Here is a 25,552-nt window from a genome sequence, read left to right as displayed (position 1 = left end):
ATAATTGGTGTTACAAATTTTCTTCCAATAGAGGGCTAGTACTAGTAGTGGATATCAGTAATCTTGACTACATGTATCAAGGCTGGGATGAGCTGTGTCTGTCTGTCTGTGTGTGTCTCTCTGTGACACAGTGTGTGTGTTGGTCTGTCTGTCAGTCTGCCTTTCTGTGTATGTCTGTATGTCTGTCTGATTGTGTGTATCTGTATGTTAGTCCATCTGCCTGTCTCTCTGCCTGTGCTTCTATCTGTTTGTGGGTGTCTGTGTCTGTTTGTATGTATGTCTGACTGTGTGTCTGTCCGTGTGTTGGTCTGTCTGTCTACCCGTCTGTGCTTCTGTCTGTATGGGTGTGGCTGTGTGTGTGTGTGTGTGTGTGTGTGTGTGTGTGTGTGTGTGTGTGTGTGTGTGTGTGTGTGTGTGTGTGTGTGTGTGTGTGTGTGTGTCTGTCTGACTGTGTGTCTGTACATCTGTTTGTCTGTGTGTGTCTGCACATGCACTCATCATTTTGTCTCGTCATAATTAGCTTAAATTTCCTTTCTAGTGGAAACACATTACCATAACTTTGACAAGTATTTTTGCTACCTTCGATTAACAGGAATAGACAAAGATCCACAAGTATTGGTTATTGCTAAGTTACATTCACGTTAATTATTTGTTTAAAGAATGTAGTATATTGCACTACATTAACACTTATATGAACGATAACTGAACAGTTTTAAACAACATAAGACACCCTTATGAATGTAAATAATAATTGAAACTGCATTCAGATATTCCCACTGAATGAAACATACACAGTCAACTAATCTTAAACAGCCACCAAAGGAAACTTCTATAGTTGTCCTTTTAAGACAGGTGGCTGCTCAACACAGGTCACTTTGTACTGTGTTACATGATTTGGGAGAATGAAACAGTGGATTCTTAAATGTATTTTACCCTCAAAATAATTAAAACAATATTTCTGACAAATAATTACTGTTTAATATATTATTCTATGCACACCTGAGTGCATATTCAAGCATTCCTTTATTTAGGGAAGCTGTAAAAGTTTTTTTTTGCATGTGAACCTGCAGGCATTATAAAATGGAAGTCCTCCTACACATGGTGTTGGAACCATATATCAATTCTCCTTGGAACGCAAGTCACCGGATAGTGAGTCACGGCTGCATATACTCACGACTCTTTACTACAACTTCTTTTGAAATCAGTCTTGTGACGAGATACGATATAGAATATGCAAATGGATGATTCTTAATCATGATGCATGTTAGTTTCTATTACTTTTTACATTTTCTTGAGAGAAAAAAAAGACAAGAAAAAAAAGACTTCCTTTTGAGGATGAAGTACCTTTGAGCAGGTGGCTACATAATACAGGACTATTACTCATAATTTGAAAGAAAGCAAGATGGATTTGTTAAGACAAGTGGTTGCTTACTAATAATACAGGTCATGTTGTATTATACTTCAGTCAATATATAGACAGTCTCTTAATGTGGCTGCTTACCAATAATACAGGTCATGTTGAATTATACTTCAGTCAATATATAGACAGTCTCTTAATGTGGCTGCTTACTAGAGGTGGTTGATGTGACCAGGTTTGACTGTATTAGTTAGCTAAAACAATCTTGGTTTATTTAAAGCAAGAACCAAAATTTCTAAAACATTTATTATCTAGAGACTACTAAAACTAGTAAAAGCCATGCCTGCAGGGTTTAGCTAAGGGAATTAGGAGTATCTAAACCAAGGAGAGAGGTAATTCCCGACTAAATAAACTAAGAACAGAGGTAATTCCCGACTGTCTACTACGAGCAGTGCTATAAGGAAGCGTGTCCCGCGCCAGGCACCGAGTAGGGACGTCCCTCACTAACCTGTAAGAGTTTCTGTGGGTGGTACGGGCTGTCAGAGGACTCCTCGTGCACGGCACAGAGCTCGGGCCCACTTCGGTCTGAAACACAACAACAACACATGTAAATAAAAACACAACAGGAGATGTCAATAAAAACACAACAACAGGAGATGTCAATAAAAACACAACAACAACAGGAGATGGCAATAAAAACACAACACCAGGAGATGGCAATAAAAACACAACAACAACAGGAGATGGCAATAACAACACAACAACACCAGGAGATGGCAATAAAAACACAACCCCAGGAGATGGCAATAAAAACACAACAACAGGAGATAGCAATAAAAACACAACACCAGGAGATGCCTTTTCAGTTACAACGAATGCGTATGTCATCAATGACAGTTGCAAACTAATTGGTGTTATCGATGTATTGGAAAATGTATGCTCATTTCATTTATTGTTTTTTGTTTAATCAACAATATACTGGTAATTTATTCCACAAACATAGAAATAACTGTTTCACAAAAAAAAGAACATGTGAGCCATGAAAATAGAAATATTTTACAGCAACATATTTATCTTGCTGTCACAACATATACTACTCATTAGTGATTAGAAGCAATGGCCAAACGGTTCACAGAGCACTGGCTGGAATGGGGTAATATCTCAATGGGTCCTATAACTCCGAGGACATAACGTAATTTATTATCCACGTCATTCAACATAAGCGAGTTAATAAAAGCCATATGAAGCACACGTGTAATACCAAGTGTAATGATGTAATTGTGGCAATCCAGGACTAGCTCTGCCACTCGCCAATTTCGCCAACTGCCAATTTTAGGAATACTTTGTGAATTTTATTTTAATTTGGTAAACAAATTTCATGTAATAATTGGTATTTTGTTGAAAAATAACAGTTGTTTTTGAATTTTTAAAGATAATTTGGCGAAATGTTTCACTCATCCAGAGCCAGCACTGGAATCGACATCATAACAAGACATTGTTCACCCAGTTCAGATAATGCATGCAAAATATGATGTCATTTCATCATCTTCTAGTTGTGGCTGAAACATTTTGTTACAGTCCTTGCAATTTATTTTAAAAAATAACAATAATAATATGAATAATAAAGAAATTATTACACCTGCATGGAGTCATACAGATTTTATGGAACTTGGGTCATGATTTGTGTCTTACCCTCACTCTCACTCGGGCAATACAAGAATCCTGACACTTGTTTTATAAAATCAGTACGACACACAAGCTCATTTAATAGTCTCTATTTATCCAACATTTACCTTCGTCCCCTGACTCCTGGTCCTGTCTCTCGAGACTGTCTCTCCCGGGACTCATCTGGTCACTCTCCCCAGCCTTGCTGTACGTACTGCCACTCGACTGGCTGTCTGACCGGCGGTGCAGGTGTCCACTGTGACTGGCAGTCTTCTGCAGTGCAATTCTCAATGGCGACAAATCGAAAGGTTTCACATACGAGTCACCGTTTGGCGTAGATATGATCTCAATGTCGGACGATGTGGTTGTTTCAATGTCATCGCTCGATTCGTGTCCACTGACGCTTTTGTCACCCTCAGATTCGAACTTGGAACTCTCCGATTTCTCTCCGGTAGAGTGATGGTCACTGCAGGAATCCTCTGGTTTCTCCTCCATAGCATCTTCCAACATACACTTCACGTAAGACCCATTGAGCGAAACACAAGGCAAGTTGTCGTTACTCTTCTCATTCTCGCCCCCGCTGTCCTCGTGGTCAGCTTTCTCCAGGACAGTGTCACCAGACGTACACGTGTCCATACTACTGTCCAGTTTGCTCGTGTCCGAGGAATCATTCTCATTTGAGTGGTCCGTGTCTGTCTGCTCGGACATTTCCTTATCAGCAGAACGAGGCTCTGCAGAAACATCGGCGAGTTCTTTGACTGATGAGACACTCTGGTCCGAACTGAAGCTCTGGATTGAGACTGTGCTCAGTGCCGAACTGAGACTCTGAACAGAAATCATAGCCGGACCAGAAGTTGAAATATTCAGATAATCCGAATCCACAGACCGAACTATCGGCTCCTGGGAATTCTGTCCTTCCAGTAGTAATTCATCCTGACCAGGACTGGACAGAGTTAAGATGGATGATTCTGAGGTTGACATGGAGACGGTGGCATCAACTTGGATTTGCAACTGTTGAGCGTCTGAGATGGGGAAAGATTCATCATCAGCTGGTTGTTGAGATGCTGCACCTTCACCTGATGCATCGTCCATGGTGCTGTTACTGGATCGTACCATTTCTCCAGATGAAGAATCAGGAATGCTACCAAACGAGAAGTCACAGAAACTGTTCTGAGAATCCTTGATGCTGGCGGAGGTTTCATCTATCACAGTCTTGGAATCTATAATGTTCTCTGGCAAATTGGAACTAGAACTTTCCTTTTCTTGTTGTGGACATTCATCTTTTAAGTTCACATTTAAGAAGTCACTGTCAGCACCCGAGTCTGATGTTCTCTCTTCACTTCTGGAATCTTCACCAGCTCTGAGTAGCAGATCCTCCTCCTCGTCTGGTTGTTTGGAATCAGGACACACTATGAGATCAGATTCTTTACACACAGTTGTTTTATCATCATGCGTATCATGTGTTTCTACAGCATCTCCTCTGGCAACACACTCATCAACCACCAGCTCATTTTTCTGACAGCGAGCTTCTGCCTCACCTGTTTTCACAGTTCCAGGAAGATCAGACAAATCACTAGCCGTCACTAACCGACTCACATCATGTTCCGATTTTTCCTGCACTTCCGTTTCAGCTGAACTGGACACTGAACTTGAAGACGACAGAGGTGTCCTCGGAGAGTTTCTTGCTCCAGGCCTGTTTTGCTTTCCAGTTCCTCGGTTTGGACCCTTGTCACCTCTGTCTCTAGTTTTACCACTCGGAAAATCTGACCACGAGGATATCTTGGGCTTTGCTTTATCCTCTCCATCTGCTGATCCTAGATTCCAGCCAAAGCTCCAGCTGCTCGATTCCTCCTGACTAACACTCTTCTCTTCTTTGTCTTGCTTTGCATCATCAGCTGACCCTGCATCATCACTAACATCAGGTTTGCTTTTTGTTCCTAAACTGCTTGGTTCAGGAAATTTCGACTGGTATGGACTGGAATGTCTTGGTGTTGTCTCCGGACTGCTTGTCTTTGACAAATCTCTTCCAGTCCTTGATTCAGACCCAGAACTATCTTCAGCTTCTTCAATAGATTTAGTGGAGCCTGCAGGTAGCCAAGCATTCCAAAAGTCTTTCTCTTCACTCTTTGGTTTACCTACTGATGCAGGAACTGCTGTGGCAGAAACTGCAAGAGGCATAAAATACAACAAATAATCATCTTCACCTTAGAATATAATGCAGGTAAATACAATGTTAAAAACAACAGGATAACTATTATTACAGTTAAAGTAATACAGAACTAGTATGATTGATTAAAAAGGAAGAATAACAAATCAAACTGGACAATTATAAGAAAATAAAATAAAAATCAGATGGAATATATATATTGTAGTTACTCCACGTAGAAAGTTTGAAAGAGCTCACAATATAAAATGAAGAGAGAAAATCAAGGATTTTTTTTTATACAATATTATGTAGGGAACAGTTGCATTTCCAGCTAAATACTTGTTTAACAATACCTCAGCACATTATAAATGACTATTTCTGGCCTAACATATGGTTATTTTGAGAAGAGGTCATGAGATCATTTGATTAAATACAGGACCGCCTGATTGATGTACCAGTCATGGGCATTGGTTGGTGTTGTGGCAGGAAAACAATACTTCAATCTATCACACATCAGGCAAACACTCTCCTACTGAACTACATCCCACCCCCCAATAAAGATGTACACGTACCTTGCACCTGTGAATCACTAAGGCCATCTATATCAAGCACTTTGTCAATTTTCTTCTGGGCGTTTTTCACGACTTGAGTCGCAAAGCTGGAGAATCCAGTAGCATCCCACCAACTCATTGTGACAGTCTACAAACAGAAATATTTTTTTAAAACATAACACACTTATAAGTTATAGAATATTAAATGAGCTTCCATTTCGTATAATGTTTCAGTGTTCTTGCTGTCTATTTAAGCCTACTATATTTTACAGCACCCACTTTCCTGTCATGGACGGAGGTGCCGGCCAAGGCCGGCTCTTGTGCCCACGACAGGCGTGCGCTACAACAGCTTGTTCTGAATGTGCACGTAAAACCCTATGACATGACATGACTGCACCCATCTCCGCTATTTCCAAATGCAAAACACCCTTTTTCACACACAAAAAATCTATCAGTCTGCACACTGGACATCAGTTTAAGGAAACAAGCCTCGATATGTACGGAAAACCACATTTGGGGATCACTTTACAAAAATAGTTATTGTTTTTCATATATCTTGAAATCTTTATTAAAATAATAATATTAAAACTTTGATCGGTTCAGCAAAACAAATACACATGAATGTCTGAACAACATCTCAAGTTCAACTAAAGGTACATAAAAGATGAGTCAGCTTGTATTTTGTACCAATTTTTTTATGTACCAAGTACTGAGGGGCAAAATAAGGAATATGTCTTTCCACAAAGTCGAACAACACGCAGCGATATATTGAAACCAAGCTTTCTCTTTAACGTTTTTTCTTCTTTTGTTGTTGCGTTTTGGGTGGGTTTGGTTTTTTAGAAGGGCGGAGTGTCGCACGGCCACCCTCCTTTAATTTTCACCCAGCGAGAACACTGATGTTTATGCCCCTAAGGGTGTGAAAAGTGACTGTCGTCGACCTTAGTGAAATCATTTTCAATTGTCATGAGCTTAATCAAAGTGTTTTATCAGGGCTCAAACTTAAGAATTTATCACCCACGGCAATTAAAAAACCCAAATTGCCATCGGTGAAAGGGCCGGCCGACAGCAATTAAAAAAAACAAATTGCTGATGATGATAACTAATGATGATAACTAATTTAACGTGCCCATATACCACTAGGGTTTCGAACACGCCCATCCCGAGTCCGACCTCTGATAAGATCGGTGGCCTGACTCGGGATGGAGGGGAGTTGAAAATGGGCAGAATTTTGAAAATAGCAATTAGTAAAAAAAGTTAATAGAATAAATAAATAAAAGAAAAAGGTTACAAGCCAAAAATAAAAAAGAATTGACTGCTCGGCCGAATATTTATATAATTTGGAGCATTTTAGAAGGACAGTCCAAAATTAAATAAGAGAAAGAAGAGAGGATCGGACTATTTAATAATAAAAAAAAATTAAAGTAATTTCGACATAAATTTTTTAACGCAGATCAAAAAGTTTAAAGTCCGATCGATATGTCCACGTGAGTGGCCTCGTTAAGGCCATTTGGGTGCACAGCTTAAAGGGACGAGATGGGTTGCATCCCGTCAAGAAAACCCCTAGACTGACAGTCGAAAGACGTTGAAGGTGTAGTGCTGTGCTAAATACAGATCTTAAGAAGCCAGATCCGTCTGAACGAGAGAGAGTATCAGACTAGGGTATAGTCCAGTCATCATGGGTTGGTATAGTGGTGCGGATGGGCCCAACTCCGGAGGATACGAGATGGTATCACCATAAAGCAAGGTAAAGTCTAGGAAAAGAGTAGTATGGGGCCGACCTCGCTTCCTATTTCTTCTTAGAGTGGGGCGGTCAATCTTCCAGTGCTGCTAGGACAGGCTCGGACATGTAGAGACTAAACGCGAACAACCGTGGCATTCTGCAGAATGGCCGTCATACGAGTCACGAAAGTCGACAGTCAGACGGAGAAATGACGTGGAGGCAAGGAATCTCGCTAAAAAAGAATCCAACCTGGTGGTGCAGGCTGTCGAAATGAGAAGCGTTCCAGCGTTCAATCAGTTCCAATGGCCGCATACAGCCCAGTAGAAAACTTCATTTCGCTGACAAAAACAACGAAATGAAGGACCCCCCAAGTCGAGCACACGAAAGCACGTGCAGTGTGCACAAGCGAAACAAACACGTCTTACCGCATGGAGCTCCAGACTGGGAATGAAACAAATTGCCATCGGTAAAAGGGCCGGCCCACGGTAATTTTGAGTATGCCGACGGCAAATTTTTTTAATTAGACTTTTGCAGCAAATAAACTTATCTGAAAGGTTATTTTTCTGTATTTTCATCAATGTATGTCAATAAACTTCAATAAACAATTTATTATAAATGGAATCATGGACTACTAGTTTAAGCTAATATTTAACAGAACCTGGTGTTTCTGAGACGAAGTTGGTCAAGTTTTCGATGAATATGACATGAAAATTGTTCTATGGATGACATTAAATTTTATAGTGTTCTGGCTGGGTGAAAATTAAAGGATGGTCGCAGAGCCCCCACCCCACCCCACCATTTACCAAAAAACCCCAAACAAACAACAAAAAACAAAAACAAAACTGAAAAGCAAAATTAAAAAAAGGAACGTTTCGTTACCGTATATCGTTGTGTGTTGGTTGACTGAGGAAATACCTATCCCTTATTTTGCCCTGTGGTATCTGGTACTGAAACGGTGGTACGATGTACAAACTGCCTTACCTTTTGTGCACTGTTATTTTAAACGTAGTTCAGTTAAAACGGAGTGTCGGTCTGACATTCGTTTTGCTAAACCGCACAAAGTTTTAATATTATTATTTTAATAAAGATTTTAAGATATCTGAAAAATAATAAAGATATTTTTTAAGTGTACCTTGGGATAACATTTTTCTGTTCGTTTTATTTCCATCTTCATCGAGTGAATCGATTGCATTGATATTGCCAGCTGATAAAAATTAGTTTCATTTTTGTAAAGGCAGTGTATATATTATTTGGCACCTAAGATAAATGATTTTAATAATGAACACTACCACTTCCGTTTTTATAAGCAGTGATATTACCCCCCCCCCCCAATTTTTTTTTAATAATAGTAATAAAAATAATAATAGTAATAATAATAATAATAGTAATTAACGTTTCTAATATTTTATTTTGAATTGCTGAATAAACAAATGACAGTAAGTAAAAATCAACAGTTACGACCAATTAAATCTGCAACTGAGGTTAACAATCAGGGGCCTAATTCATAAAGGTCTCTTAGGCTCTACTAGACAACAAAGCATCCTCTTTGCAAGTCTTTTAGCATTGCACTGCGAGATCGCAAAGTTGTGAGAGTTTAGTGAATTAGGCCCCAGACATGAATTAGTGGACACAAAAGACAGAATGGCTGTTCTGATCACGTGACAAATTTAGCGCCATATAAGTGGATTTTTTTTCAGTCGCAAATTGCCAAAACAATAAAAATAAAATGTTTTCATTGCTAAAATAAGATATAACTTCTATTGTGGGTATCAAACATACAAATGGATACTGATATGGGACAAAACAGATAAGGCTGTTAAAAAATAGTGTTAAATTATGTTACGGTAATTGCCGTAAGCTAGTGAAGTTTTTCGTCAGTTGCACTTACGTACACAATGCGGCTTGTTTCCTTTGATGTCCAGTGTGCAGACTGATCGATGTTTTTCAGTGTGATAAAAAAAAAAGGTGCATCGGAGCTGGGTGCTGTAAATTATAACAGGATGCCGAAAAATAAAGAGGCGTGCAGAAAAAACAAATGGGGCTGCCAAATGTGAAAAGGGGCAGCATAACACGAAGGTAAGGAGGCAAAATGCAGTGAGAACGTATATTATACATCAACACATAGTACGCTCATGACTACCATCGTGTGTTACTAACTAAACGCCCATTAACTCCAACCAGCACCCAAACATCCCTGGCAGATAATGTTCATATCATACCTGTCAACAGTCACGCATTTGGCGAGTCTCACACATTTGTAAGAAAGATCACGCTCTCACGCAACACTACTACAATCTCACGCTTTTTAAAAATAAAACAATTTTATAATAGTGATTTGTATTTTGGAGCTGAATGGAATTATGTCCAGGGTCTCTGTATTAGTTACCTACCACAGCATATGAAGCCCACCCTCTGTTCTACAGTAATGTCATTAAAAATAAAAATAGCAGGTGAAAATCAAATTATAGGTGGCCATTAATCAACAAAAAGTCGACAAGCATTGTTTATTGGAAGTTCGATACCCGGTGACAATTGATTCGATAGCCGGCGAAAAATCGCCGGGTGCTGGCTATTAATGACATCCCTGGTTCTGTACCATCAATATCTACCGATGACCGACTTATATGGTTTAACATTAAGCGTAATAATTACTGAAACCTGCACTCACTCGATTTTTAAATATCTCCATTTTAGACTTCAACAAAAGCTCCGTTTTACCCAGGGTGATTAGCCCTATGGATCCCTTGATCAGGGCTTGGGACCTGGACCTGACCAAGAGCCTGCAGTCCCTGGCCCCTGACTTTTAATTTTCTCATGCCTAAGAATTGACACAGGTTGACAGCTCTGTCATACACATTTATACATTTTGCCATTGGTCAGGAGCTTTACCAACAGCAGCAATTTTTATCCGACAGCACAAAGTGCCATCGGTGATGTCACCAACCGACGGCAGTTTATATGTCACCGACTGCACTTACCATCGTTAAGTTCGAGCCTTGGTTTTATGTAGTAGCCTTAAACATTTTAAATCACAAATTTTGTCACGGGCAAAAAGGTGTTTTTTTTCCAAAAGCATGTGCCATAACAGTTAGAAACCCCACACTTCTATCCTATTTACTGGATGGTATTACACTTTTGTTGTTGATTTGTTACATTACCTGATTGGAATCTATTTTATTTTATGTACCATAATTGGAAAATGTAAAATCTTTATATCGTAATCATGTTCTTGATGTTAGCCAAATGCAGTTTGCTATGTCGATGGTATATCAGACCGTGGTATGTGCTGTCCTGACTTTGGCAGTTTGGGAAAGAATCGTCCCTTGCTACTAATGGAAAAATGTAGTGGGTTTTATATGAAGACTACAAGCCAAATGTTTTACATCCAAAAGACGATGATTAATAAACCAGTGTTCTCTAGTGGTGCTATTAAACAAAATTAACTAACTTTTAACAGCCAGTGGTGACGAGTGACCGACTCCCGGATGAGTGACACATGTCACACAGTCATCACTCGATTTGGGTTATAGCGAAAACGGAATCATGCCAAAACGGCCCCAGGTAAAAACGGAACCAAATTGGACAAAACGGCACCAAAATCGATGGCTAAAACAGCACCAAAATCGATGGCTAAAACGGCACCAAAATCAAAACCTATTTATCTCGCATTCCCAATGAGAAAACAATATATGCTATTATAACATGATTGCTCATAGTTCATTTTTATGTGAATTAAATAAATGAAATTGTTTATATACCCGAGTGTTGTTATTTTTGGGCTACATAGTAAGTTTCGTTCACGCATAGCAACTTTGTTTCACTGCAGAGATGACCTATTTATTAAGCTGACACAGTATTAGACTGGCTTCGGTCAAATTGGTGTGTAAAGTGCAGGTGGGTTTTTTTTTTTTTAAACCTGCACAAATAATCTCCATTATAGATGTAAATATTTTTTATAAATAAATAAATAGGCGAACAAAATAAATAAAAGTAACAACTATTCAGCTTGTTGGGTTGAAGTTATCCACTTTCAATATTTTTGCTAGTTCTTTTGCCGTTTCAGATAACGGCATATCTTTCAGTCGGGCATTCGCAAACCACTCAGAAAGGGCCCCCTCAACATTCGCTACTTTTCCTGTTCTCTGCCGTTTCTATTTGGATTAGCATTGCTGTGATACTGGTTACGAATTTCCTCTCTTTTGGTGGATACTTCAGAAACTTGTGATTGGGAGCATTTGATTATCAAAACATCTACCGACTGTTATTCCAAGTAGGGCCTTAATTAATGACGTCAAGCATCATCTTAGCACGTGCTCAAGCTAAAAATAACAGTTGTATTGAAGGCACTATTTTACTCTATTACCTTTTTAAACACAGCAACAACTAACAGTAACAGATCTCATGAAGGAAGTCAGACGTAATAAAGTAAAATGATGTTTATTTATTTACAAAACAAGCAATCGATTGTTGTGTACTTAACCAAGCAAGCCCGGCAAGGCTGTGCAGTGAATACCGTGAGCTTTTATATTTTGTCTGCGACACTCCAGCTAGACGGAATCGGTGATGGAGATTAACAATTAGCAATACAGGTGTAATTCTAGTAACTTAAATGCTTGACAATCAACAGCAGGCATCGAAATAAGCATTGTGTTTGGTAACCCATTTACAGGTTATCACAAAATATAGCCTGGTAACCCATAGGTTACCACAACTATATGAAAGTTGGAATTGAATTCCTATTACTACTACTTTTAACGCCCTTGTATGTGTGTTAGATGATTATTGTAGTATACATGTATTTATGATTCATTCTGTATGTTATCACTGTTCTTAATGTATTAGTATTACATATAATTCTTTACAAATATGTGACTCATATTTAATAACTGAACAATTGAATAAATAAATTGATTAAAATTAAAATGTTCTGTTTTCTATTTTCTCGTATTTTATCATACAACAATGAAAGATAATAATAATTTTGAAACTGTATCGGTACGCGCGAACATCGGTACGAGAAATGAAATCCGGAAGTAAATTTATCTAGTGGGCGCTGCTTAAACACGGAACCCGAAACCGATATGTATTAACCTGCTCATATACCACTGGAGTTTTGAATATGTCTGTCGCGGGTCCGGTCTCTAGATAGCCAATGTCCTGACCCACGACAGAAGCTTAAACATGGATTGACGAAACTGCTTGCAATTGCACAAGTGCGCACAAACATCGGTGCAATTTCGTACGAGAAAACGAAACGCGGAAGTAAATTCATCTAGTGGACGCTGCTTAAACACGGATTAACTATAATTGGATAGCCAATGTCCTGACCCGCGACAGAAGTGTCCTGACCCGCGACAGAAGCTTAAACGTGGATTGACGAAACTGCTTGCAATTGCACAAGTGCGCACAAACATCGGTGCAATTTCGTACGAGAAAACGAAATGCGGAAGTAAATTCATCTAGTGGACGCTGCTTAAACACGGATTAACTATAATTGCTTGCAATTGCACAAGTACGCGCGGACATCGATGCAGTTCCTTACGAGAAAATGAAACGCAGAAGACCGGAATGCACTGTCTGGTTTACGTTCAGAAATTTTTGTCGAGAACAAAACACCGTTCTTGACTTTTCTTACATGTGGTAACCTCCTGGTAACCTGAACGACCGTTCTCGACTTATTTCGATGCCTGAACAGTCTACAGTAATAACAACTCAAAAGATTTGGTAAGTGTTAATTCCTATCGTAGCACAATCCACGGTTTCACATGTTGAATAATATGACCGGCTTTATTCAGCAGCAAACCTATTGTCCGAACCAAATTGTTAACAACTACGAAAAATTACTCTCCTACCTTAATTGCCGTTAGATTTCCTCCAAAGTTTGTCCAGACGCAAATCTTGAAAAAACCATTACAATGACACAGATTCCACATACCAGATGCTAACCATGTCATCTATATCGACTTCGCTGAGAGCGCATAGGGAAAAAAGCATGTAAAATTGTATCAGCTACCATTTTGACTTTTTATGGAATATTCTTCAACAGAGGTGAAAGGATAGGACTTAATCTAACAACGTCATAACATGTTATGATATAAAAGCGAACGTGATGACGTCATATTTTATTTTATTTGGTTATTATTATTATTATTATTTTAATGATACCACTAGAGATCATCGATTTCATATTAATTGTGTCACATACTTTGGAGGCTTTCACCCCTCTTGAAGAGTATTCCATAAACAAACAACATGGCAGACGGCAGAAAATTGCATGTATTTTTCCCTATGCAATCTCAGCAAAGACAATATCGGCGACATCGTTGCAGTCTCGTGTGTGGAATCGGTATATTTGTAGTGGGTTTTTTTGCGATTTGTGTCTGGACAAACCTTGGAGGAAATCTAACGGCAATTAAAGGTAGGACTAGGAGAGTAATTTTTTGTAGTTGTTAACAATTTGGTTCGGACAATAACTGAATAAGTAATGATTTTTCGTTTCTCTCTCTCTCTCTCTCTCTCTCTCTGATGTGTGGTTCCGTTTTAGCCAATACAGTGAGGTGCCGTTATAGCCACAATCGGTTCCGTTTTCGCCAACAAAAATGGTTCCGTTTTGGTAGTGGTTCCGTTTTAGCCTGATCCCCTCGATTTACTGTCATGTCACATTTACAAAACTGTCCAACTCAACTGGGTCTATTAACGATGACATTATTTGTCGTACCATAAACAGTTTGCGACACTAGGTTTTAATAAAACTAATAGTGATCGAAGTAATCACAGTTTGATTACGAAATACAAATACTAACCAAAATTACATGACAGTTGGCGTGTTGACACTTTCGATGGCAGCCATTGTTGACGTTTCAAGTCTCGCGAGAATTTACGAGATCGCACAGATACGCTGGGCGTAACCGACTCTGTATGGCCACAGAATTTATCTGATAGATGTTATGCATAATAAATAAATATACTTCTGTTTCATATTACGAATTACCTCATTTTTAACTGAATTATTAACTGGTCATGCGCATTGATTTTTATGTCAGTCGAGGTTTTGAATATGTTGTCAAATTGATGCCACATAGCCGTGCGCCCCAGTGGCACAATCGGTTAGCGCGCCGTACTTATAGACAGTACCTTCCCTGTGTCTGACACAGGAAGAGATATGCGGAGGTTGTGAGTTCGAGCCTCACCTGGGGCAGCCAATTTTTTTCTTTCTTACTATTTACATATCATTTACATTATTAAAGGAACATTCCCGAGTTTGCTCCATTGTAAGATGTTTCCGACTAATAAAATATTTCTACGATTAAAATTATATATTAAATATATTTTCTTGTTTAGAACATCAGTGTCTGTATATTCAATGTGTTTCTAGTCGTCTTAAGAAGCCCAAACTGGATTTTGTCTTCAAATAATTTCGTATGTACGAAAAAACAATATTTTAGGAAATAAAATTTAACCTAGTACAAACATTAGAACGATCAGAAACACGTTTAATATACAGCCACTAATATTTTATGCAGAAAAATATATTTGATATGTAATTACAATCGTTAAGAAGTCTCTGTTAGTCGGTAACATCTTAAAAATTGCAGCAAACTCAGGAATGTCCCTTTAACAAATTACACACACACACACACACACACACACACACACACACATTATTAATTAAAGTTACATTCTCTGGTTACCATATTATAACATCATGTACAAATGTGAAATACAAGCTCAAATGCACTTTTTAAAAAGTCGTGTGTGTTCGCTATGAACGGATACCGTCAAACGTATACGCTTGATTCGTCGCCTTTGCCGCCATAGCTCGCCAAAGCGCAAACGACAGTCTGTTGTCAGTTTCAGTTAACACGTGCGTTTGCCGATTTCAAATTGTAGGGTTTGTCTCAAAAAATTAAAAGAGAAATCTTGCGCTGTACGAAGAACGTTCGGTTGAGGATACGGTACTAGAGTCTTTAGTTAAAATCGGTTTGATCTTGACAGTCGTACCTTCCTATTTCAGAATTGATATTTTATAAAGTGTTAGTAGAACTTTCAAAGTTTAGTTTGTATACTAGTAACACATTAATCATGTATATATTTTTAAACTAAAATATACTAAAGTAGACAATGAACGTTTTCATTTCTTAATTTTACGTGTTAAAATCGACAAATCCAAATAAATATTACTTCGTTTGGAAAGGGTAAAATTGGGGGATGGGGGGTGGGGGTAACGACATCAAAGATAAAGCATATTGATTTAATAATCATCCGACCCCATACAACAGTTTGCCCACTGATTCGGTTATTATGAAGCCCAGGTGTGTTAGCAGCAGTAGCAGTGGCAGTTTGGAATCGATTGCGCAAATGCGTGTTCATGATATAGCGGTCCTGACCACGCGTTGAAACATGTCGTTCGAAATTTTACGCGAAGATTTCGTATCGCTCGACTAGAACTCCCAACATGCCTTGCAACGTCTTCTGTCGACATGCCAGCATCAAGCATGCCAATCGCCCGTACGCGTAAATTATTGGGTATTCTTGGCATACTAAAAATGCTACAATGTAAAAAAAGTTAATTTTTTTACAAATTTTGAAGCGTTTTCGTTCACTTGACAACAATGTCAGTAAGACAAGTAAAACAAATTGACCGAATACTACACGGGACATGTCGAACCATGCATGCACGTGCAAATTGAATTTCACGTTGTCGACGATTAACAGTGCAAAAATAATCGATAAAATTCATGAATCCTGATAATACAGCTCAAGGCTAATACTACCTATATAATTTCATTACACAATGAATTCTTTAACACAACAAATACTATATGTACAAATCGGAAGTTTCTTTTTTTGTTCAGTATATATATATATATATATATATATATTCGCCGTACTTATAAACAGTAAACAGGAAGAGATATGCGGTGCGGAGGTTGTGAGTTCGGGCCTCACTTGGGGCAGCTTATATATGTGATGAGAAGAACTCATAAATCACTGTCAAAACAGTGAAGATATCAGGTGTTCGCGAAATGTGAGCATATCCTGCTCCATCGGCGTCACCCGTCATGTGTACTGCCACCACAGCTGTCAAGTCTGAAAAAAGGAGCAAGTTTCACCAAAGAGATGAAAAAGTATGCCCGTGTATGAAACTGATTTGATACCTTCAAATATTTGTGTTGGGTTTTTTTTTAATTTTTAACTCTTTTGGGTAAATCAATGGAAGGTAATCTGTTATCCTGCTAATTGAATGCTAAAAGATCATTAATACAGCGGAAAGGAAAGTTAAAAGTTTTAGCCAGATCAGTCAGAAATTCTGATTCATATGCATAGAGAAACAAATGGGCGAGTACTGGAGCACATTAGTGCTTATGAGGATTCCTATTTCCTGTCTATATGTCATATCTCCAATTTGGCATATATATGTTGTCAAAGAGAAAATCTAGCATTTCACATATATCCGTCTCAGGATACTTTAGTCTGGATTCACGCTCAGTCTTTATTGTGTTCATGACGGGTGTAACCGGTGAGGCAGGATATGCTCCACTTTAGCGAACACCTAATATCATCACTGTTTTACATTCATAAGTGCATTTCATTAGACTCTACTCTGTGCAAGTTTGGGTTTTCTAAGCTAGTCTGGGAGTGGCACTCCTTCTACAGGCGATGCAGGAAGGACGAAACATCCTGTTACTATCTCTTTGGGGAGTAGCACTCCTCCTACAGGCAATGCAGGAAGGACGAAACATCCTGTTGCGATCTCCTTGGGGAGTGTCAGTCCTCCTAGAGGCGATGCAGGAAGGACGAAACATCCTGTTGCGATCTCCTTGGGGAGTGGCGGTCCTCCTGAGTCGATGCAGGAAGGACGAACTATCCTGTCACGATCTCCTTGGGGAGTGACACTCCTCTTACAGTCGATGCAGGAAGGACGAAACATCCTGTTGCGATCTCCTTGGGGAATGGCGGTCCTCCTGATGCGAGCTTCTGATAGTGTATCATGGAAGCAATCACGATTTTGCCTGACATCCATTTGACTGTACCTTGTGCAGAAATACGATTATGATCATGGAATACAGTTTGGCAGTTTGAAGATGATGAAAGTCTGAAGGGTGTCATAGAAGGGTGGTTGATGGGCCAGCCAGAAGAGTTCTACTTTGCTGGCATTAGTAGCTTGAAGGATAAATGTGCCAAATGCATTCAGGCCAAAAACGATTATACTGTACATAGTTCCATTAGCGTTTTGACTGTCTCTCGTACGTGTGTCTTTTATCTTTTATAGCCATCCACGTCTTAAAACAGGAGTAGAATATAGCTTATTAACTACAGCATAAGCATAGCCGTGTGGTCACCCCTTCACCAACATCCTACCCTCTATTACCAATAGCTAATAACGTAAAACCAAAAACACCAAAAGTACTAATAGTAACACGGCCTATATAGGGCCATAGCCTACTTTCCGTGACCTTAACCTCGATCGGATCGTGACCTAGTTGCGCCTCATCTAGCCTGGCCTATTTAGAAGGGCAGTGACCTACTTGCGCATCATGGTCTAGTCTGACCTACTTAAAGTTAGAATAAAGTAGGTCATGGCGACCGTATTTAGGTCTTTATTACTACTCACTAGGCCTAATGAATTAGCGTAATGCTAATAGTTGCTCACCAAATATCGGCTATATTTTAATCATCCAAATATATCACAGGATGTTTGTTCTTGTAGCTGCTGTTGTTTTGTTTGGGATGTTTTCTAAATATATATTCGTACACACATCAACTTATGGTTGAAGCACAAGTTCTCCTCGGCACACAGGGAATTCCGTTTAGTCCTCTCGCCATGTCTAGGGATGAACCTGACTGAGTGTTGGGAGGTAGCCTACCTGTCTAAAACGGCCACATTTGACATGACTCAAAAGTGACATGATAATACAAAAATAAGAAACGTAAAACATTTATAGCTTTCGTCACAATTTGCTTCCTACGTTTTGGCGGCATTTCGCCGCCTTCGTCAGGGGTCAGTTTGTGATATAGGGTTGGGCATAAACATGGAGAGCAGGATATATCCGTGCTAACAGGAATATTAGCATGGTGTACTATATACACGAATGAATGAATGAATGTTTGACGACACAATAGCACAAAGAACATGTGGACTTCTGGATGACAAACACAGGTGAATACATGGTTGAAGTGATTGCAAATCAATATAAACATCCAAAAGTTACATTAAAACACAGTACATGTATAAAGATCTGCACAAAAATACAAATATCATAGGTAAGTATATGTTAAAATTTCGAAGTAAATTCAATACCGTAAAATTTTCAAAATAAGTTTCCACTTCCAAGTTTCCTCTCTTTTATTTAAACGACCAGGGCCCGTGCTTATAAAACTTAAAGTCTAGACTTTAATAAAGTCCAGACTTTTTTTCTTCTTTTTTTTCTTCTTTTTTTAAAATGATTTATTGTTCCCAGATCACTGGCAATGTCAAGGTTGGGGTGCCTTGAATCATTGTCTTACATTTCATAATATTTACATATAGTTATACATACGTAGTGTATACATACATACATACATACATACATACATATGTACACTCATATTACATATACCAATACGTCATATATACTTTCAAAACACAGTCATACCCTATTAATGTATATGTACACCCATAATTATCTGAAATGATTTTGATCTGAGAGTCAAAGAAAAAAAAAAAGGAAAAAATAAAAGAAAAGAGAAATAGGGAAGAAAAGGAAAAAACCAAGGAAAGACAGAGGGGAGAAAGAAACAATTTGTTTATGGGGTTCAGGCTAATTAAAAAAAAAAATAATAATAATAAAATTTAATAAGCGAAGCAAAATAGTGTCTACCAGTTAATATCCACACTTAATGTAATATAGAGAAGAAGCAGTTACGAGTAGATATGGTGGATGTAAGATTCATAAAAAAAGCTAAATCTAGAATTGTATTTCTAATCAAGTTATGGTATTTTTGTAAATAAAAAACAATAAGCAAAGAAACCAAAGGAAAGGGTCCTAACCTATAGTTAAGGAAGATGATGTATTTGATGTTATTCGTCAATACTGAAAAGGTTAAACCACTTTCCCCAGCATTCATTAAATTTGTCATGTTCACAGTTTTTAAAATAAATGTATCTTTCTATTTGAAATTTATTTTGCAATATGTTTTTTTCTAACATTAATATGAAGACTCTTGTTAAGTATTTTCATACTATAAATATAATATTTTATATTGATTAAAATCCAGTTAACGACATTGCTAAACTCACCATTTATCATACCAAACATAACTGTATGTTTATTAAGTGGAAGTCTGACTTCAGTTGTGTTAAATATCCACTTCTCCAACTCTTTCCACATATGTTTTACTTTATTACAATCATGAAACAAATGTTGTAAAGTTTCAGGAAGATTTTGACAAAAACTACATTTATTTGAATCTACATAATGAATCATATGCAGAAAGGTATTAGTAGCTAGGATTCTATGGAGCAATCGGTATTGAAACCATTGCAAGGTAGTATCTTTTGTACATCTAAAGGGTATAACATAGAATTGTTTCCACATATAACAATCAAATGCTAAACCCTTAGATGCATATTTTGTTGTGCCTTTGGTATTACATGATTATTATTCAAAATATTGTATATATCTTTACTTCTAATATTCTCATTTAGCATTCCTTTCATTTTAAATGGCAATATAGATATTTTACTAAGAATAAATGTTGTACTGTTAATAGTGTTTAATAAGGATAAGAATATTTTACCGCATAAACTAGTGATGCGTAATTTAAAAAGTCTGTCTTTAGATCATATGTGTTTTTAAAAGTTGTAAAATCTCAAATATTTCCTTCATTATCAAGTAAATCATTTATGAAAGCAATACCTTTCTTTATGTAGTTGTTATACAGAAATGGTTTATTATGTTTCAATATTTTAGTATTGTACCAAATATTCAATCCTTGAATATCTTCAGTATTTTCAAGGTTTTGGTTTTGCTGTATTAACACCCAGCTAGATAGTACGTCTTTCCAAAAGCGATTTTGTATATTTTTGTTTTTTAATGTAATAAAATAGTCTCCATGAATTATAATATCTCTAGTAGTAAGATTTGTGGTAGATTTAAATAAATTTACCCATTTTTGATTGTTTAGAAAAAGTCTTTTTATCCACGATGATTTTAAAGAGGTCATAACATGCTGTATATTTGGCATTTTTATACCACCATGTTTGTAGTCTTGTATTAATACAGCTCGCTTAATTTTGTCTGGTTTATTTTGCCAAATAAATTTGAAAAACATTTTATTTATTTGTTCTATAATACGTTTCGGTGAGTTTGGTAATGATATTAGTAAATAAGTAATTTTGGCCATTATTGAAGTTTTGAGAATGGTAACTCTTCCTAAGGTAGTGAGTTTTCTAAAGGACCAAATCTTTATCAGTGTCTGCATTTGTTTAATTTTAGAGGCAAAATTTGATTCTATAATTTTATTTAAATTTGTTGTAAAGTTAATGCCAAGCAGATTAAATTCGTTCACACCCCATTCTAACGTCCAACGCGCATGGTGGTAGACATCTTTTGAATGTTTCTTGCTTCTTGCTTATTACCCAAATGGCTTTAGACTTTGTGTAGTTTATTTTCAGGCCAGAAATTTCAGTATAATAATCAAGTACTGTCATTGTACTGTTTAGGGACTCAGAAGATCCATCAAGAATAAAAGTAGTATCGTCGGCATATTGTGATATTAAATATTCTGTACCATCAATGTTAATACCTTTAATATCTTTGTTATTTCTTACCAAAATACTTAAAATTTCGGCACATATTATAAAAATGTAGGGTGAGAGAGGGTCTCCTTGTCTGCATCCCCTTTGCAGCTCAAACGTATCTGATAGATAGCCGTTTTGCAATACTCTAGACACTGAATTTTTATATAATGTTTCAATCCAACTTTTTATCGATGTTTTAAAATTAAATATATCTAAAGCTTTATCAATAAAAGACAAAGATACAGAATCAAATGCTTTTTCGAAATCAACAAGTACAAATAAACCAGGTATGTTATTGAATTCGGTATATTGCATTATATCGTATATCATACGGATATTTTCTCCAATGTATCTGCCTTTAATAAAACCCGTTTGGTCTGTATCTATTATTTTATCTCCCCTGCGTGTGCTGTAACCTCACCGTGGTGCAGGGGTGTAACATTCTCTTTGAGAATGGCCAATACAGCACAAAATTGAAGTTTTGAGTAAAATTCAGTATCCGTAAAATTCTGTGATATTTGTGTTTTTGCACAGTTCTTTACACTGTTTTTGTTTCAGTCTTGAATTTTTATATTGATGTTGATCATCACTTTATTTATTTGCATTACCATAGTTTGACACCTAATAGCCGATGTATTTTTCGTGCTGGGGTGTCGTTAAACATGCATTCATTCATTCATTCATTCATTCTATTATTTTATCTAGCACTGTTTTTATTCTATTACCAATACAACCGGCAGCCATTTTGTATGTACAGTTTAACAGCGATATGGGTCTCCAATTTTTAAGAAATTGTTTTGGTTTGTTTGTTTTAGGAATACAAGTAATTATGCCAAGTTTTTGTACAGTGGACATTTCTTTAATAGTATAACTGTAATTTATTAATTTAATGTCCTAAATCCACCCAAAAGAATTTAAAGAATTCTACAGTGAATCCATCCGAGCCAGGACTTTTATCGTTTTTCATACTTTTTAAAAAGTTTAAAACTTCTGAATGAGTTATTTTGCCTTCTAGAGATTGTGCTTCTCTATTTGTAAGTTTTCTAAAATTATAATCAGATAATTTTTCTGCAATATTATTATCATTTTGTTTGGTTGGCGCAGAGTACAGATTTTGATAAACAAAATGTTTAGTCTCTGTTAAAATCTGTTTTTGGTCTGTAATTATTGTTCCAGTACTTAATTCTATTCTTGTTATTAATTTATTATAGTAGTTTCTAGATTCCATATTACAAAAGTATTTTGTTGGCTTTTCGCCATCTTCTACCCATTTTGCTCTAGCTCGAATGAAATGACCTTTGAGTTTTGTTTTCTTAATTCTTCTAGTTCTTGCTTTTTGTCCTCTAATATGTTATGATTAGTGTTATCATTTTCTTCTAATTCTTTTATATCCTGACACAGTTTATTTTCTATTTCATTAGCTTTATGTTTCTTATATGTTGAGTATGAAATAGTTTTCCCTCTTATTTCCATTAACAATGTTTCAAGCAAAAGTTGATCATTTATTATGAACTGTATTTCATATTTAGGAAGGGTCATAACATTATCTGGATTGTATATTGGAACAGCATATTGAGATGTTACATTACTTATAATTTATTTTGTGATTTTTACATATTCTTTATCAGTTAAAAGTGAATTATTGAATTTCCATAATCCTTTACATTTTTGGATTGTATTTAATTTGAGGCAGAGAACCACTCCGGAATGATCAGACCTATAGCTATTCTCTATTATAACATTTCGAATGTATGGCATTAAATTATTAGAAAGCAGGAAGAAATCTAATCTAGCTAGTTTTAATGGATTCGATTTCCTCCACGTATATCTCCTTAATGTAGGATACAGTTCTCTGAAAGGGTCTTTCATAACAAAAGTTTCAATATTTTCCAAAATAGTTTTTTGAGCTTTAGGATGGTTGATATGTAAATAGTTGTTTTGTGTCAAGGTCTTGATCTAATACCAAATTAAAATCACCACATACTAAGTACTGGTCGTTTTTGAACTCTTCAATACAATTTAAAATATGTAAGAAAAACTGTGGATTGTCGTTATTTGGTCCATATATATTTATAAATGTTATTCGCGATTCCTCTATGGTAATGTCTAATGCAATAAAGTTACCTGTTTATCGCCTTTGCTTTTGTGTAATTTGTATTCAAAAGTATTGCTTAGCATAACGGCAACCCCTCTAGAATTACTTGAAAGAGAGTTAAATATGCATTTATACCCCCATTGGAACTGAACATATGGTTCTAATCCATGGTTAAAATGCGTGTCTTGGAGGCAATAAATATCAAAATGTTTGCATTTTAGATAGTGCAGTACATCTTTTCTTTTGTTACAATCTCCAAGTCCCTGACAGTTTAGAGTCATTATTCGTAGGCAAGCCATGCTAAGTTAATAATTCATTAAAAAGTAGTTTCTTATTTCTCAATTTAACTTGTTTGGGAATGACATTTTGTAACTTTAATAAATTCATTGGTAGATAGCAATGTAATAAATAGTGTTCACAAATTATAACCTTAAAGTCTAGACTTTAACGTAATGCTAGTAGTAGTGAGGCCTGTTTGGGGGCATGGCCTACTTTCTCGTGACCTTGGCCTTTGTATGAGTTATAGCATGACCTACTGACCTACTTTCTCGTGACGTAACTGACCTACTTTCTCGTGACGTAACTGACCTACTTAGACCAGACTCGAGAGTATAAAACACAGGGTATTTCGTTAGTAACTTCATTCACTTTCTAAGAACGAGAACTGAATTCATTTGACATGGCCTGTTTGACAAGTGGAAGCAATACCGATACGAGATGCAAGATAGAACTTGGAAGTAACGTATACGTTGTGGCCAAACTGTGGAAAGGGGACATTGCCATTCACATTAGGAAATTTGACGACGAAAATGCCACTTTACCCACGAAGCGAGGTTATTGCACTAACCCTTAAACACTGGGTCGAACTGTGTACGAGTAAGAGCCAGATAGACGACACCATTGCAATCTTAAAGGAAAGGAAAGACGAGAAGTTGTTTCGTCATATTGGGTCCAACGTGTACGTGAGCGTGGACAGCAACATTGTCGGTGTAGACATTCGACAGTGGTGGTGGTGGTGCGTTGACGCGATCAAGCCATCGAAGAAAGGAATGTTTCTTCACCTAGACCAATGGGAGAAACTCAAAGACTGTTTCGCAGTCATGTGTGACTTTGTACCAGATCTGAACTCGATCATGCCCTGCGCCATGCAAGCCGACCATCAAAATTAGATGGGATTCCTACAGTGTAACTTCTGCAACCCGAACGAGTGCCATCAGTGGTAACAGACATTTTATGGCTATAAAAAGTGGGTTTGTGGTATAACGGGGATTCTATAATACCCGTAACTGAATGAAACACGATTGTCCAAATATCTCTCCTAACTGTATATCTATTAGATCTCTCTGTAACAGGCAGTTATACCCGCTGGCTCGTCTAGGTATGATCAGAGATAAGATCTTATATAAAGTATATATTATTTTAGTACGTTTAGTTCACTAGAAAACACAACAAAAACACAATACACTTTGGAATCTGTATTAACCTACGCTGACAAATGTACTGCCGCAGTAGTTAATTAATAACAACAATAATAACAACCCAGAACTGATCACTTAATTAGTTAATCTCTGGGTGTCTAGTTTACACAATATTGTAATCACTTCACCGTGACACAACACCCACACGTGTGATAATTGAGATACGCTTCCAGGGGAACTTAATTAATAAAGGAATTACAACTCTATTCCTAACTGGTTAATTTTTAATTAACCCTTAACTACTCATTCAGTAACGTGTGATAATTGAGAAACGCTTCCAGGGGAACTTAATTAATAAAGGAATTACCACTCTATTCCTAACTGGTTAATTTTTAATTAACCCTTAACTACTCATTCAGTAACCTTGTAACACAGAATTAATACTGGTACCTATCACAATAAAGACAATAACCTACAGTTTACCTAGGTCCTCTAGGATGACTGGTTAAGCTTTTTATAATTATTTAGGACAGTGAGCCTACAGATTACTGCGTCAGATTACCGGCAGCACCGTCTAAATAATATTGGTATAATACAGTATTAAAATATTTAAAGTCACATCAATCACATCAAAGTTATACACAGAGCAGAAATAAAATTATTTACCAGTCCGGACGCCTTCCTATGTTTCTCCCCGATATCTCTAAAACCCTAGCTATTTATTCAAAACTCTCAGAGACAGCGAATATCGCCTGGGGGCACAAGGCGGTACCTCACGTATCATCTGAATTTCCACAGCGACCAAGACGGCATATCT

The 25,552-nt window shown here is 37.1% G+C and overlaps 1 protein-coding gene and 1 non-coding gene across 5 annotated transcripts in view; one reads left to right on the top strand and one right to left on the bottom strand.

Moving 5' to 3' along the window:
* LOC121379444 (TATA element modulatory factor-like) overlaps window positions 1-14,393 on the bottom strand; it is a 66,777-nt gene extending 52,384 nt beyond the window's left edge. For 2 of the 4 annotated variants that reach the window (XM_041508087.1, XM_041508086.1), the window contains exons 1-4: window positions 14,243-14,393; window positions 5,741-5,867; window positions 3,151-5,187; window positions 1,866-1,942 (exon numbers count right to left, since the gene is read on the bottom strand). In XM_041508087.1, coding sequence (XP_041364021.1) covers window positions 1,866-1,942; window positions 3,151-5,187; window positions 5,741-5,858 — 2,232 coding nt within the window. In that variant the 5' untranslated portion in view covers window positions 5,859-5,867; window positions 14,243-14,393. The remainder of the gene's footprint in view (window positions 1-1,865; window positions 1,943-3,150; window positions 5,188-5,740; window positions 5,868-14,242) is intronic. The other 2 variants (XM_041508084.1, XM_041508085.1) reach the window with 1 other exon arrangement.
* Window positions 14,394-14,527: 134 nt separating this feature from the next.
* Trnai-uau lies at window positions 14,528-14,637 on the top strand. Its single transcript has 2 exons — window positions 14,528-14,565; window positions 14,602-14,637. It is a non-coding gene; the product is annotated as a tRNA-Ile (tRNA).
* The last annotated feature ends 10,915 nt before the right edge of the window (window positions 14,638-25,552 follow it).

This window comes from Gigantopelta aegis, chromosome 8 (genome assembly GCF_016097555.1).
Source record: "Gigantopelta aegis isolate Gae_Host chromosome 8, Gae_host_genome, whole genome shotgun sequence".
Lineage (NCBI taxonomy): Eukaryota > Metazoa > Mollusca > Gastropoda > Neomphalida > Peltospiridae > Gigantopelta > Gigantopelta aegis.
This window is presented reverse-complemented; position numbering and strand designations above follow the sequence as displayed.